The following is a 15,715-nucleotide window of genomic DNA, read 5'->3' on the forward strand; positions in this document are numbered from 1 at the left end:
ATACTAAAACAGTGCTGGGAATGTACATGGGCTGTTGAGACGTCTGTTTTTACACAGCATCTCAGTATGCCTCAGTTCTGAGGTTTTCTTGTGCTGTGTCAGAGCTGATAAGAAGCAGCAGTTTTAAAGCATGTACTGATCATACAGCTCTTTGCTACAAAGTAAATTCAAATTATTTATAAATGCAAATGGCATATAAACAAAGTTTTTCACTCAGGGATTTTAGTTGGTCAACAATTAGTAGTCAAGTAAACCTCTGGGTAAAGTCCCTTCTGTAAAAGTCAGTAATGCATAACTTCAGGGGAGAGGCGGGAGGGTTGTTTCTAATTACTCTCTTTGAACAGACTAATTGTAAAAGGATTAAAAATAGATGCTTTCACATCCCATAAAACAGTAGGCAGCAAATCAAGACCAGCATACAAACAAGGGTTTTTTTAAGCACTTGAAAAAACCTACCCCTCCCACAAGACCAACTCACGTAATCACTCTTGAAAACAATGTGCAAGGGTAAACTTTCACAGTCAAGCCATCCTGCTAATGCCCGTAACTGCTCAGAGGATCCAAGAAGCTACAGATATGTAAGTACAGAAAATAATTAACTTCAAAAAAAATTTTTTTTCACTGAACAACAGCAAACAATTCCAGAAAGATTATTTCTTTTTTGCATTATACTGAATATTTTCATGTGTTAGAAGGATAAATGATCTTTGGATGGGAGAGGCAAAGCTTGTGGAAGAAATTATGTGATATTTTATGTTCACATATGAATATGCTGCAGGTTAATTTTTATTTAAAGGATCTGCTGACCCACAGCATCAACAAGTTATTTCAAGTCCTTTCTTACAATACAGCCTTTCGACAGCCACAGGAAAACATTGGATACTGCATTAGCTTAGACAATTTTTTAACAGCAGTAATTTAAATTACACTAATGTAGAAATAACAACTGTACAAGTAGTAAGGGAAGCACTGCAGTTCTTAAGTCATTCACTGAACCTCACAGAATACTTTAATAGTAGGACAGCACCGTAAAACAAATCCATACTCTGGTTGTGGATGCACAGCTTGTTCACATACACTTCTTGTCTACAAAACAGCCTTTATTATTAGCTCAAGAACTCCTCAGTCACTCCTCTCACATCTAAATATTGCAACAGAATATTTTAAGAATTCAAAGTTTTATGAGCTAATTCCTCTTTACCTTCTGACACGTATTTCTTTCAAAGTTTTTAGAAAGAATTCTTTTTCTGAATCACAATCACCAAACATCTTTCTCCTTATTACTGATCTTCATGCCACAAGGCTAAAGAAGTATTACAAGTGATACAATTTGTAGACAGCTTCCCAATTAAAAAGGATCCATTTTTCCTATCATACTGGTAAAACAAGATAGACTGTTCAACGGATAGTAACTCAGCTACCATTTATCTTAAAAAAAGAGACGGCGTGCATGCGTTTGAGCACAGAATGAAAGAGGTCTGTGTAATATTTTTGTGGCTTCTCCTGAAAAGACAAGGGAACTGAAAACTTAAAAAACTGGCAAATAGTCTTTAAGAGCTCAAATCATCCCCTTCTGTTCAAAAGATTGAGGAGTATGTATAGATGTAATGAATAATAAATTTAAACTGGAGTTCTGAAGTTGAAATCCCTAAAATTAAAGACTGCACCTGTACAGGTTCCATATCATTCAGAAAAAAAAAATCATATAAAAGGTGTGCATGTGTTCTAGTACTAAAATACAAATTGTTATTTTTCTTCTGCTTGCAGGAATGTAATTGTCAGTGGCTCAGGTTTTATTTTGTTTATTTGCTATATTTTAGGCTCTCTCCTTTTTACATTTAGTATACTTAGGCAAGTAAACTGAAGTGAGGGTAATCATCTCAGCATCAGCATGGCTCTTCACATCAACATGCATCTTTGGCAGAGATGACTTATGTTAGATAGTTCTCACACTTTTCACAGGATGGATCACATTTGGAAAGAGATCCAGCAGATAAGGGCGAGACATGTACACTTCAAATGACTTCCACTTTTTCTTTAACTAATTAAGCAGCACTTCAACTTCTTTATTTCCATTTCACTTACTGTAGCTTCTGTTATTTTTGAGCGCCAAATGTAACTGTCATACAACTTTGCAAAATCTATAGATTAAAAAAATAGATAAAAGCAGGACCATAAAGATCCCACAGGGTGTGCATCTGCAAATTCTGTTAAGCATTTAAAGAATATTATAATTCTTCATAGCCATCATTAAGACAATTTCATTTATGAATTGCATACATGTGATTCTCTGATGTGTGGCTTACAAATTTGGCTTTAGTACTCCAACAAATTTGAGTTTATACTGAGGATGAATAAAAGCACTAGCCTGGAATCTATCTCACCAAAATTAGCTGTGGGTTGCGACCTTCAGTCTTCAGGTCATTAGGCCTACTCATTATCATTTAGGACACAAAACTCAACAGCTTTTGAAAAAAAGGTAATTAACATAATGCACTAGAAGTGTATGAGTGTTAAAAGTATTAGAAACAGGAAGCTTTAGGACACTCGTGTCTCTTGCCTCAGCTTTTATTAAAACATGTGTAATTCCCAAGATGCCAATACATACACCTAGATATATGTACCCTAGGTATACGTTTTTTCTATATTAACAAAGCATTCTACTATGCAGCTTAGCACGTGCACTTTTTAACATACATAACTTAGTTGAATCAAGCCTTTTTCTCAGAGAAGACACTACAATGAAGATCACTTGTATGGCACATTAGAAATTCAAACAGTAAATATGACTGGTCAACAGAAAACAATTAATTTTAGAGATCAAGGAAAAAATTAAACAAACATAACCACAGCACTGTATATTTCCCATCTTCTACTGGTTTTAAACTCTGTAGGACTTACACAGCTATAGAAGGCTGTAAGCTCAGTAAATGCTCAGGTCAGACACTGCAGGGAAAGAGAAGTCTCTTTCCCAACAATTCCTTCTAAATCATTTATACTCTTTATGCATACATAGCATTATTCCCCAATACTGTTTGTTAAGGAAATATTGTCCATCTCAAAGTGACTAAACCATACTATGTATAGAATCAGAAGAGATCTTTCTAATGATCTGCTGTGCCTTTCTAAGAATTTAATTAGCACCCCTCTTAAATTAGCTCCTAGACAGATGGACTGGGGATTCATCTCCAAAGAATGAATATTATGAAGAGAGACAGACAAATCATACATTAGATTACAATACACAGTTAAAGCCTTCTACGTGTTCCCTGTTCTGCTGAAAAGACAGATGGTGCTCCTTCAGCAAAAGCAGGAGATGGGAACAAGAAGAAAACTCATTTAGCATACAGAGAGCGCTTTGTATCACTGCTTGCACGTAATTCAAACCCATGTAATCTAGGGTTGCAAGAATGCAAATGCTGGCTCATAGCTTAAATCTATGCTTGTTAATAGTTAAATGTATGTAACATTACAATACTACATATAAAGCTCATCATACATGAACATCTCTATGAATCAGGGCTTTGGATTACGTAGTACTTCCAAGACTGGAGCCACCATTCTGTTCACCAAACACCTTTTACAGTACGGACTCTACTCCGAGCTGGGCTCTTGCGTAATCCAGTATAAATGTAAAACAAATAATAATGCCAGTCAAACATTTTCACAGCAAACCCATCTCCTAAAAAAATTTATTTTCCTTCTTTGATGAGATTACAAAATAGGCTCAGAAAGGCACCTGCACAGATTTCAGACATGCTAGATTTTGTAAGCAGCTTGACATGGTACTGTGATTTTTCCCCCGAGTGGATACTATTGCTATCAAACATCAAGAAAGCACACAGAATAGACTAAAAGCTGGCTAGTTACCAAATCTCATACAGTAATTGACTAAAACTTTTTTTTTTTTTCCATTGGTGGTGAGAAATCAAATACAATGCTAAGACTTGAAAATGGCAAGTGAGAGAACAATAAAGAACAACCTGCACTAGTTGCAAGCCTGGGCATAATATTAAAATTAATTTTAAACTCTCCCAGGCATAAGGTCCTCCCAGGTAGAAGCAGAAAGCAATGGCCATGCTCCTAGACTGGATATCCTAGGACACAGTGAATATGAGAAGGACTCTGAGATCACAGTGAACTAACTTCACAAGCTCCCAGTGCAACGCTACACAACTCTATCTTGGATACCTAATCAACTGAGCAGAAAAAGCAGGGACATAGTGGTGAGTATGCTTCCAGGTACACCGATACCAAGAGGCATCTGGAACCCCATCTCCTGTGTGGGACTAAGCTGGGGTTAGAACAGACATCACAGGACTATTTTGCCTTGTGGTGAGACATTTGAGAAGTTCAACATGAAATGCCAAAACCATGAGATTGTGTAAGGGGGAAAGGCTCAACAAAAACCACAACTGCAGATTAATTTTAGAGAAATTTAAATAAGAGACACACACATTTTTTAACAGGGAGGTTGACTGACCAAAAGCTACAGTACAAATGGCTAATTCGCTTTCTCTTCAGTTCTCCAAATCAAGACCAAACAGCATTTTAGAAAATATGCTTTGAAAGGTTAATGGAATCTATACACAAATAACTAAAATAATAACATAACCTGAATTACAGAGGTGGTCACATTAAATGAGTAAGTGGTCTGTGTCACTAAGTATTGTGTGTCTACAGACTCAGAAAATGTAAAAAGCTGAACAACCTTCTTTAAAATACCAGTGTAAAGACAGGAATTTTAAACACCTTATGCCTTAAAATTTCACATGTACCTCTATGCCAAAAAATTGTTGCAATGTTTTCTAAAATTATAAAATTAGTAAGGTAAATTAATGTTTTCTTTTTCTCAAGTATATACTTCAAAATAGTATCATTAATAAACTCAGAAAGCCACCAGGGAGGGGTATTTAATTCAACAACCTAGAAGAGCAAACATTTTGGTGGTGATTCTAGAGGGTAGCTTCAATGGTGCATCTGGATTCGGGACAGTAATTGCCCATGTTCTCATAAGGTATTCAAGCACACAGCTCATTAAAATCAGTAAGAATCAAGTCCAGCTAGTCTGAGGTTTGCAGCTGTAAGGAGGTAATATTCTCCATTTTTGCTCCAAGAACGCAAAACACACAAAAAGTGCACAAAATGGGCCTGCTGTTGTTTTTTCAGATACATTCTGTGGAGGCTGTCATATGTTCTGTATGTATAATAAGCTGATCACTAAGGATTGCTGCCAAGAAATAAACAGCAACCTGATACAAGGAATAAGATTTAAAAAAAAAAAAAAATCAAAAAAATCTTGTCTTACTTAATAGCCTAGACACCTTTTAGGAAGAAAGTATTTTTTTTTTTTTTTTTAAATGCAGCCCAGTTCAAGATTGACAAGAAAAGGTGAAATACCTGCTGAGGTGAATGGAGTTCATCCAACAACAATAAGAGCTCAGACATACAAACAAGTTATCATAGCTCAGGTGATGCACATTAAGTTGTCAGATGGTAGCAACTTTATCATTTGTTTGGGCCCCAAATCAGATACAGTATCTCATTTTTTTTTTAAACAAATAGAATATATTCAGGTAATATAGCACCTAGACACCATGGTGACTGCTCAAAAATGCCCATACATACAAAGAGAATACTAATACTTATCTACAGAATTATAAAATGTGCTCCCTACATTAACAGTCAAAATATTTTGAGGATAACAGAGGATCAAAAAGAACACTTTCCCCATCCAGGACTGACTCCCACAGCAGGCCAAGAGCCCACTGACATCCTCTGTCAAGGAGCACAGCTTAGCTGATGTGCACACTGCCCTAGAAGGCCCATGAGCTGTGGTGCTCCAGCTTTCTTCTCATCTGTTTGTGTCCAGTTTGTCCTGCCATAGAACCATTCCCCATGTATCCATGCTAGCACCATGGAGAGACACAAACTCTCTGTCAGCTAGGACTCCTTCTCAATATAGCCATGGTTTTATGTGAGGCTGAACATTCTATTTTGAGCAACAAATTCTAGATTTATTTATTACATTAAAGATCCAACTTCATAGCACAAAATTAGGTAACATGCATTTTATGAAATTCAACTCCTAATGTAAAAAAAAAATAATTCACTGAAATTACAGAATTTTTCCTAGCCCAGTTAAATGTGTTTCTATGATAGATATTCTACATTTTACAAACATCTATAGAAAGACAAACGAATGGATGTGACAATTATGCACATTATTTATGAACCAAAACTATTACAACTTTACAGTGAAAATAAAATTATGCAATTAATATGTTGTAACTAGTTACTGCAATAGAACTGTTTATCATAAATATTAGATTATTCTTCCTTACATATGTTTAAGAAGTTATTTTACCTAAATTTCAAGGAAGACATGAATAGTAGATGCCATGCTGGGAGTGTGAACGAGTGATCTGAAGCATTTAAATAAGGGAGACAAAACAAAATACCTGACTCTTCTCCAGGTGCCTACACAAACCCATACCATCTTCTGCAAAAAGCAGTCTGATACACTTATGTAAAACAAGAGCCATCATATGCACTTCTATAGGGGAAAATACAAAACAGAAGGAAAGTATACCAGGGCCATCCTCAGGGCAGTAACTACTGTATTAATCAATTATCAAACACATTAACAGCAAGATACTGATGTGGAATGATGTGGAATTAACTAACATAAAATTACAGACATTCTTAAATCTGCACTACAGCTGGAGTTGCTATTTGCCAGTTTAATTCCCTTATTCAAACCACAAAACTCCCATTTCAGATTTGACTTTGAACCCTGAATGCAGTACTCCCACCTCCTGACACATGGTACATACTTCATGGGTAGCTAAGAATCAGAACACTGTACATGTCAGAAATCACTCACCTGTCCTTCCTACTGCCTGTTCAACACAGCAAATACGGTCTTAATACACTATCTGGGTGCTAAATTTCTTCCTTAAACCTATGTAATACATACTCATTTATGTATTTTAATACATATCATCCACTATCTGCAGGTTTACTGATTACAGAGAAGCTTATGCACCCCTGCTAACCTAGCCAGAAGTCTGATCAGACTGGCTTATGTGTTGCAGGTACGTTAATTGTGAACAACCTGAAATAAGTAGGATTATCTCCTCAAAACATGAAAGAAGATACCAACCTTTTAATACTTTCACAAGTTAATAAAAGGATAATGAATACTTTCTAAAATGTGTATCTTAAAACCCTTAAAACTGAGACATATTTTCCAGAAAGATTTTTTTAAGGTACATTAAGCTACAGTCATTTGTGAATATTGTGTGTTGAAAGGCAGATGCTCAGAAATAACCTAGACATTTTAATTAAAGGCACTAGACAGACTTAAAACTTTTATCTCCAGATTGTATTCTGCATTAAAGCAGAAGCAATCTTGTTTTCACTGATGTTGTAATCCGTAAATGGTGTCTCTAAGAGGAGGAATATCAGATGCCCCACCCTTTCTGACATTTATGTTTACATGATGCAACTGTCAGTAACACACCTAAGAAATACTTTGCACTGGAAGCAGTATCAACAGGATGGGGTCCTTTCCTTTTCTGAAATTCTGCTGGATCATTTTTTATATTTTTAAGTCCCCCAAATCACTGACACTCTGCAGCTCTTCCATGCTACTTCTGACTGTGCAGGTTAAACAATTTCTAAAATCTACTAAATTGACAACATGTAAAATATTTCAGCTGGGTTGTCTCTCTTTTGCAGCACCACTGAAGAGTGACTAAAGTGGTAGTCTTAAGAATTGATGTATGTAATATTTGAATTAGATTCCAAAAGCGAATTCTTAAAACTAATATTAAACAAGCTGAATTATTATAATGCCAATATAGTAAGAACGCTGAAAAAATTTAGTTTCTCTAAACAACTTAAACCATTACAACGCAAATTGTTAGGAACAAAAACTCCCTAAAAGTTAACTGAAACACATTTAAAAGATTTTGTCTGCTTGTCTGACCCTTGGGGACTTCATATGATCCTTTATCATGTGGTTTCTTCAAACTCCTTTTTCCCCTCAGATTGCTCTAAATAGTCTCCCACCTTCTGACCATCTATAAACTTCACTTTCCAAGTACATTACATCCCTGGTTTATTATTTCGCCTACCTGACTTTATTCAGGAGAAAAGGAATTGGGATCAAAAGAGAAAAGCCAAAAAGAGCCATCTTTTTGTTTGTTTTTGAAAGGATGCTTGAAAAATAATTCACCATAATGAAGTTTCATTTCAGTTTTTTACAATCTTGCTTTTTGCAACAGAGGTTGGCCGTTGTTATGCAGAAGCAGTTTATCTACATTCATTACATAATGTTCCCTTTTGTGTTTTTTTCCCATGTTAGGTCCACTGAGCTTCCTGCAACAACAGTGGTTGCAGAAATGGACACTTTCACAGCTTCTCAGACAAACAGTTCCACCTGCGACTTATATGAGCATAAAGATACAGCACGGATACTACTGTCTGTCTTCTACAGCTCCATCTTAATTCTTGGGGTGCTTGGAAACACCATTGCCCTCACCGTCATTTTTAAAAACAGAAAGAAGATCAACTCCACTACCCTTTATTCAACAAATCTCGTCTTCTCTGATCTCCTGTTCTGTATTGCCTTGCCTACAAGGATAGCCTACTACGCCCTGGGATTTCACTGGCCATTTGGAGAAGCATTGTGTCGAATAACCGCTCTCTTGTTCTATATCAACACCTACGCAGGTGTAAACTTCATGACATGTTTGAGCATTGACAGGTTTTTCGCTGTTGTCCATCCGTTCCGATACAAGATCAGAAGGATTAAATATGCTAAGGGCATTTGTGTCTTTATCTGGTTTCTTGTATTTAGTCAAACTTTCCCATTACTTATACAACCCATGTCACAGGAAGAACAAGAAAGGACTACGTGTATGGAATACCCAAACTTTGAGAAAATAGCACATCTACCGCTTATACTTCTTGCTGCCTGTTTAGTAGGGTACCTTATTCCCCTGGGGATTATACTATTTTGTTACTCTCAAATTAGTTGCAAACTTTTTCAAACAGCCAAGGAAAATCCACTGACTGAAAAATCAGGGATAAACAAAAAAGCCATCAACACAATCATATTTGTAATTATAGTGTTCATCATCTGCTTTACCCCGTATCACGTTGCAATCATACAACATATGATTAAGAAGCTTCAGAATGAACCCTCATGCATGGAAAAGAAAATTTTCCAGAAGTCACTCCATTATACTGTGTTTCTGATGAATTTTAACTGCTGCCTAGATCCTTTCATCTATTTCTTTGCATGCAAAGGATACAAGAGAACTGTAATGAAAATACTGAGACGACAAGTGAGTGTATCCATTTCAAGTGCTGTCAGGTCACATCATGAAGAAAGCTCACGTGATGTGGGAGAAACACAAATGATGGTACTTGCAAAATCTTCGAATGGAAAACTACCTGAAAAATAAAGTCTGTAGTACACCACAGTGGAGCAAGCTTAAAAATTCAGGGTCCACAGTAAGAGCTCAGTGCTCCCTGTGCAGTAGTTTAAGCAAGGTTCTGTTTTTCTGGATGTCGGGAAATCAAGGAGTGATGTTGGACTGAAAAAGAATTGTCACAGGACAGCAGGAAAACTCAGCATTATAATTTCCTAGCTGTATCATTTTGACTGATCTCATTTTTCCAGGAAATATGCACCATTGTGAATGTTCAAATTCCATAGTGCACATACGTATGCCTGGATGTTATTAACTCAAGCAAAGACTCAACTCATGGTTTGGGTGTCTGAGAAACACAAATAGCTTACAATTCAGACTGACTACAACCAGAATATCTGAAAATTGTAAGACCTCTAGCTGAGCTCCAACTACTGCAATGGTTTTGTTAGCCAAGCCACACAAGCAAAAGAAATCAAACTTTGAGATAAAATGGACAGTTTCTGTGCATGTTTGACTATCACAAGTGCTTAGTTTATAGCCCTTTGGAGGTGAAACTGCATTTTACAGTATCTGGAGCACGAATGTCTTATTGGACAATTCACACAGATAACATTGTCAAATGTAACAGATGAAAAGTTAATGAACTGTTTGGTTCTTCCCAACACCAAATATCTCCCATATGTTAAATCACTCATCTTTGCAAGGTGTATTATCTCTTTGCTCCTTTTCCTAAAGGAGAACCTTCCTTTCCAGTGTGTATTGTAAAGAGTCTCTACTCTAGTTGTAAATAAATTATTTATAAACACGAAAAATAAGTTGAAGCAAGAGACTGTAATATGAAAACTGCACCATTTCAGTTAAAAGAGCAGTGATACAGGGTTATTCAGAACTTCTGAAGTCAGACATGGACACATGACAAACGTTTTAGAAACAGGAATATTCAGTTATAGCCACCAACAAGTAAATCAATGGGTTCATTCTGATGGTGTGAGATGGCCACCCCTTTTTAAGCACTGTTTACCTGAGAGATCAATAAATGAGGACAGCAGGATTGGCTAGCAAAGAACAAGCTTTCCCATCACGCCTTGATACAGCATATCTGGGTTTGGGCCCACTGAAATTGGGCCAGCAAGGAGACCAAATGACTTAAACACATCCTGCTGGAATCGGCTCAATACCAGTTGAGTATCCAGGATGCAAGCCCTGGGTTCCTGCTGTCGTGCCCTTCCGTCATGTGTCAGTTTCCTTCCCTACTGCATTCCTGGCCCTCCCGTCTTGTCTTTTGTCTTCTGTCTTATTAATATGCCTTCACCTGCCAACACAACTTGGTAATTGCACCATGATGTTGTGATGGAAGAGGCAAATTAAAGACTGCCTGATAATTACTGGTAAAAGTTATGCCAGATGTCAGAATAAATGTTATTTATTGCAGCTGTCTCTCTCTGGTATTGACATTGTACTGGAAGTCAAGCAAACACAGTTACATTTGTCATCTTTGCAATTCCTTCCTTCCTCACGTGTTGACCTCTGCCTACCTGCAAACATGGAAGGGTCACATCTGAATAGCAGTACGGAAACATTAAATTAACGATTACTTTGTTATGGGAAATAAAATCCAAAAGACCCTATATTTCATACCACTTAAGATTGTCAAACTTGAGTTTCTAATTACAAAAGACACTATGGAACTACAGGAAAACAGAGTAAGAAAAATAATTTTTAACAGAAGTTCTACATAATTCTGTATGCTATAGCAGTTCTATTCTTGTCAGCTTTTTTAATAAAGTATTTTAAAATATTATTTAAGAATTTGTCCCTATTGGAATAAGCAAATGATAACCTGATAAAACCACACACAGACCACTCATGAATACCTAGAAGCTGTAGAAATAAGATATATGTATTATTAACATCACACCAATACAAGCTCATTTTATTCTAATGCCTGTTTTTTTATTTTCATATGCATTTCATCTAACTGTGATTATAAAACCTTAAAGAAGTCTTTTTTATATTTGTCTGTAAAATATAACTCAAATATATATTACAGCACCGCATAAGGCAGATATCTGTTCTCTTCTAAGTGGAAAGAAAACGAAGATCTGTACTGAAAAATCTTTCTCTATCCCTGTTTTCTCGTGTTAGCAATTCTGTTATTTTCAAATTTAGACTTTGCTTTTAAATCACATCAACATTCTCAAACAACTAACTTCATATGAAAATACTGCTTTTGCTCTAATAAGCCTCAGAGTGTTGGTCCAGTTAGATACAGGTTTGAGAAAAGCTATTTTTTTTCTCATTTTAATATTTCTCAAATGCTGAAGAACGCAATAAAACAAAAATTTGTAAAAGCTAAGATAAGCTCGGCTTCCTGACGTGAGTCCTAAAGGCACAGACAGACAGTGACAGTTTTTAGCTGTGGCAGCTGTTGCCACTGCTTCCCCTCACTACTTGCCAGCACGCACTCACAGCTCATGCACACTTGTATCAGTGAGGAGCCTCTTTTCTGTGTGCTTATCTGAAACTGCCAAAAGTAGTGGTGGTGGTTTCAGTTGGCCTGGCACACTGCATTGAAGTCATTTAGAGAGCATCTGTCCTATTTCTTCTGCCAGCTGTGCTGTGGGGCTGGTAGCCATCACCAGAGAGATGGTAACAAGCTGCTGCATGGGAGCAAGGAAGAGCAGTAATACCGAAAACTTACAGCTGTTCTCAAACAACTGGATTTCTTCAAGATGCTCTTATCCATTTATCCTGCCGTTACTCCTCCCTCAGTACTGTTCATTGGAGTATTTTTATGATAGCAGTTACCTGTAGTGGCACACATTAGGTCCCTCTGCTCCTGCATGCTGCACAGACATGAATAAAGGGGGTGAAGCCATATCTGGTATCTTTTTTCCTCTCCGATGTCGAGTATGTAAGGATGTGTCTGTCTTAAAAGACATGAACATGCCATATCATGTAACATGTAGCTGAAGCAGTATGAGCTTTGCTTCAGCAAAAGCTTTTGATTCATTGTAGGAAATGCCCTTCTGTGTGAAGGAAAGTCTGTGAAACAGTCACACAGATCTGGAGTTCACTCACCCTTTCTACATATAAACAATGCAGCTGACAAGTAGCAGCAGGTTCAAATGGCTTGCTCATTATGAAGATCTGACCAAAGTTCTTCAGAGAAACTGGGTCTCTGTTTGAAGGGTGAAGTCCAGTCAGGATCTTAAAACCCATGTTCATGACAAAATGACAGAATATCTTTTAACTTTACACTACGGAGTGTAGGGCTAGGGCAGTTGCTAAGAGGTCTCCAACTAGACTTTGTATCCACTGCTGACATGTCTCTCAAATCTTACCTGGTAGGGAATGTGACAGAGTACATAGAAATAAAAATTATGATGGGGGCCAAATGGTACATTTTGGCTGTGTCTGTCCAAGTCCAGAAAATAAAGTTGTATAGACACCTCTTGTTGAACACATGACCAAGTGAAGGTGCACCATGTGAAAAATCCCCAAACACATGCATTTTCAGCAAAAGAGCATTTAGTGTCTTTACTTTTTCTTTTGCTGAAAATGCAAAACTAAGGACTACTGCTGCAAGTGCTCAGATGGGTTCCCTCAGCCACCTTGGGCTTGAAGATACTGAAGCCTAACTGAAAGCATGACGATAAAGAATGCAATCTCCTGTGGCTTACAGGCTCAGCAGAAGAGGACAAGGCTTTGCTGCCTGACTCTTTTGGCTGTGGCCATAAAAACTATGCAGATGAGGAACCTGTCAGCAAGATGGTCATCTCCTAGCAAAAGACAGTAACAGCAACTGTCCAAAGTGGTAAAAATGCTACCACAAACAACACGATTCCTGAAGGTGGTTAATGACTCCTCTTAAACCATCAAGCTCATTAGTATAAAGAAAAAAATGGAGATTTTTGTGTTTTGGGTTTTTTTAAACAGATGTCGCATTAAGGACTAACATTGTCTGAAACTCAAACGCTTTCAGGTAAGCAAGGAATGAATAGACTCCACGAAAATGATGAGACAACCTGCCACAGAAGAAAAATAAATAGGGTGCAGCTGAAGAGGAGAAGCTTTGCCTTACACGACCAGTTTTGTAGGAACTGAAAAGCAGCGACGTACTCTGTCTCTTCTATCTCCATGTCTGTGGTACAGAGCAGGGGAAGAACTCAAGACAAACTAAGGTTTGTATCTTAGCAATATCCCACTGTGCTGGCTCAATACAGACAAGATCAATGGACACCAAGAATCACTAGAAAAACATCAAATTCAACTGAGTGAAATATTTCCTAATACAGTCTTGGCTAAGCTGCAGCCTGCAGACTAAAGCTATGGTACAAAATGAACTCAGCCAAGCTGCAACCCTTTTCTGAAGAAAAATGGGGGAATTGCTGTTTGTGTAGTAAATGCTCAGACATATTTCCTCAATTTTTTTTCCCCTCACAATACTCTCTTGGCTTCCTGCAATGTCTAACTTCAGACTTACTGAGGCAGATGTCTCATCTTTGCACATGACAGTCCTCAATCAATTTTCTTCCATCAGTCTGTCTAGTACCTTTTTGAACTTGAATAAAATGTCTGTGCTTGCATCATCTTGCAGCAAGAAATTCCACAGACTAACTACCCATGGTGTCTGGAGCCATCTTCTTTCGCTTGTGACACCTGTTAGTTTCATGTGAAGTCCCCTGCTTCTTGTACTAGAAATGAGTGAAAACAGAGACTCCCTACTCACCCTGTCCACATTACTTGTGATTTTACAGATTTGCATCAAATCCCCTTCTTTCAAGTTATCTAGTCTCTTCTCCTATGAACAGCCAGATCAAAGCTGTTCACCACTTCATCCAAATTATAGAGGAAGGAAAGAAGGCAAGTGCAAAGAAAGAACGGAAATCCAACTGTGTTTGAGCTGGGTGGCAGAGGAGAACAGGGTACCTTTACACACAGGGAGATCAATAGCATCCTGATCTACTTTTCCTACCACAGTAACATACATGTAAGTCTCAAAACTAGGATCTTGCCCCATGACTGCCAAATTTGGATAACCTTGCTCAGACACATTAAATAAAGAAGAACAGGACCTCACCAAGCTGGAAAAATTGGCTCACAGACACCTCATGAAGCTCAGCAAGACAAATGCAAAGCCCTGCATCCAAGATGGAATAACTCCACCCAACAGTGCAGGCTGGGCACCACCTCATTAGAAAGCACGTTGCCAAAAAAGGTCTGGGCTCCTGGTGGACAAGTTAAAGAGGAGTCAGTAGTGTGACCTCAAAGCCAAATGTGTACGAGACTGTATTCAAAAGAATGTCAAGGGAAGCAATCTTTCCTCTCCATTCAGTAATTGTGAGATCATACCTGGAGACCTGTAGCCAGATTCGGGCTTCCCAGTACAAGATACTGACATACTGGAACAAGTCCAGCAGAGGGCCACCAAAAATGGTGAAGGGGCTTGCAGAACATGATACAGGAGGAGAGGTTGAGAAAGCTGAGATTGTTCAGCCTGGAGAAAGAAGACTGAGAGGAGATGTTATCACTGTCTTCAACTGCCTAACGGGGAGGGGTACAGAAAAGATGGCAACATCCAGTAACAGGCACAAGTTGCAGCAAGGAACAATTAAACATTAGGAAGCATTTATTCACCATGAGCTTAGTCAGACATTGGAAAAGGTTGCACAGAAAGCCTGTGAAATCTCTATCCCTAGAGATACTCAGAACTTGACTGGACACAGCCCTGGTTAGATTGGCACTACCAGGGTTGGACAACACGATCTCCAGAGGCTGCTTTCAACCTGCATCCTTCTATGACTAACAAATTTGGTCAAAACTTTAAGCTAGACAAGAAAACAACATGAAGCTCAATGGCCTTGCAGTAAAACTAGTAAATGATATAACTTTAAAATCTTCTAGTGTTGTCCTCTATTTAAGCCCTTATCAGAATGCTGTCATTAGCACCCTCCTAAAGTAAAGAAAGGTCAAGACATGGCCTAGATTTCCTTCCAAAAAGCCGCATTCATTTTTCCTCAGTGCAAAAATTTGAGTTTCTCCTCTTCCTCTTTTCTTTTCCTCAGCTGTGACAGATGTTGTGCAAAGGGCTAAACTAAAAAAGCAAGTTTTGCACCTGTTCTGAAGGCAGCAACATTTGTGGTTATTCTATCCTCTAGAAAAGTATACATTGTCTTATACCATGCACAAGGAGAGCTATGTTCCTCCCTTTAACAAGCTAGACTTAGCAGTTTCATCCTTCCTGTGGCATGTAACTTTCGAGGGAA

The 15,715-nt window shown here is 37.8% G+C and overlaps 2 protein-coding genes across 4 annotated transcripts in view; one reads left to right on the forward strand and one right to left on the reverse strand.

Annotated features, from left to right (window-relative positions):
* The window catches only part of UBAC2 (UBA domain containing 2), a 104,320-nt gene that overhangs the window by 48,020 nt on the left and 40,585 nt on the right, over positions 1 to 15,715 (reverse strand). The gene's annotated exons all lie outside the window — the stretch shown is intronic.
* Positions 506 to 11,246, forward strand: LOC141919570 (G-protein coupled receptor 183-like). Of its 3 annotated transcripts, none has more exons than XM_074815394.1 (3): positions 531 to 578; positions 7,020 to 7,097; positions 8,372 to 11,246. In XM_074815394.1, the coding sequence occupies exons 2-3, from the start codon at positions 7,087 to 7,089 to the stop codon at positions 9,474 to 9,476; spliced, it is 1,116 nt and encodes a 371-aa protein (XP_074671495.1). In that variant the 5' UTR covers positions 531 to 578; positions 7,020 to 7,086; the 3' UTR covers positions 9,477 to 11,246. The 3 variants fall into 3 exon arrangements, with proteins under 3 accessions (XP_074671493.1, XP_074671495.1, XP_074671496.1); XM_074815395.1 differs by lacking the exon at positions 531 to 578 and adding an exon at positions 4,208 to 4,226; XM_074815392.1 differs by lacking the exon at positions 7,020 to 7,097 and having other exon boundaries at positions 506 to 578.

The sequence above is a fragment of the Strix aluco genome, chromosome 2 (genome assembly GCF_031877795.1).
Source record: "Strix aluco isolate bStrAlu1 chromosome 2, bStrAlu1.hap1, whole genome shotgun sequence".
Lineage (NCBI taxonomy): Eukaryota > Metazoa > Chordata > Aves > Strigiformes > Strigidae > Strix > Strix aluco.

Bases quoted from the DNA above. Each gene is read 5' to 3' on its own strand.
- LOC141919570 (XM_074815392.1), top strand. From the start codon at position 538: ATGCCCGTAACTGCTCAGAGGATCCAAGAAGCTACAGATAT. The intron at 579-8,371 runs GTAAGTACAGAA...TTCCCATGTTAG, and splicing joins ATCCAAGAAGCTACAGATAT to GTCCACTGAGCTTCCTGCAA.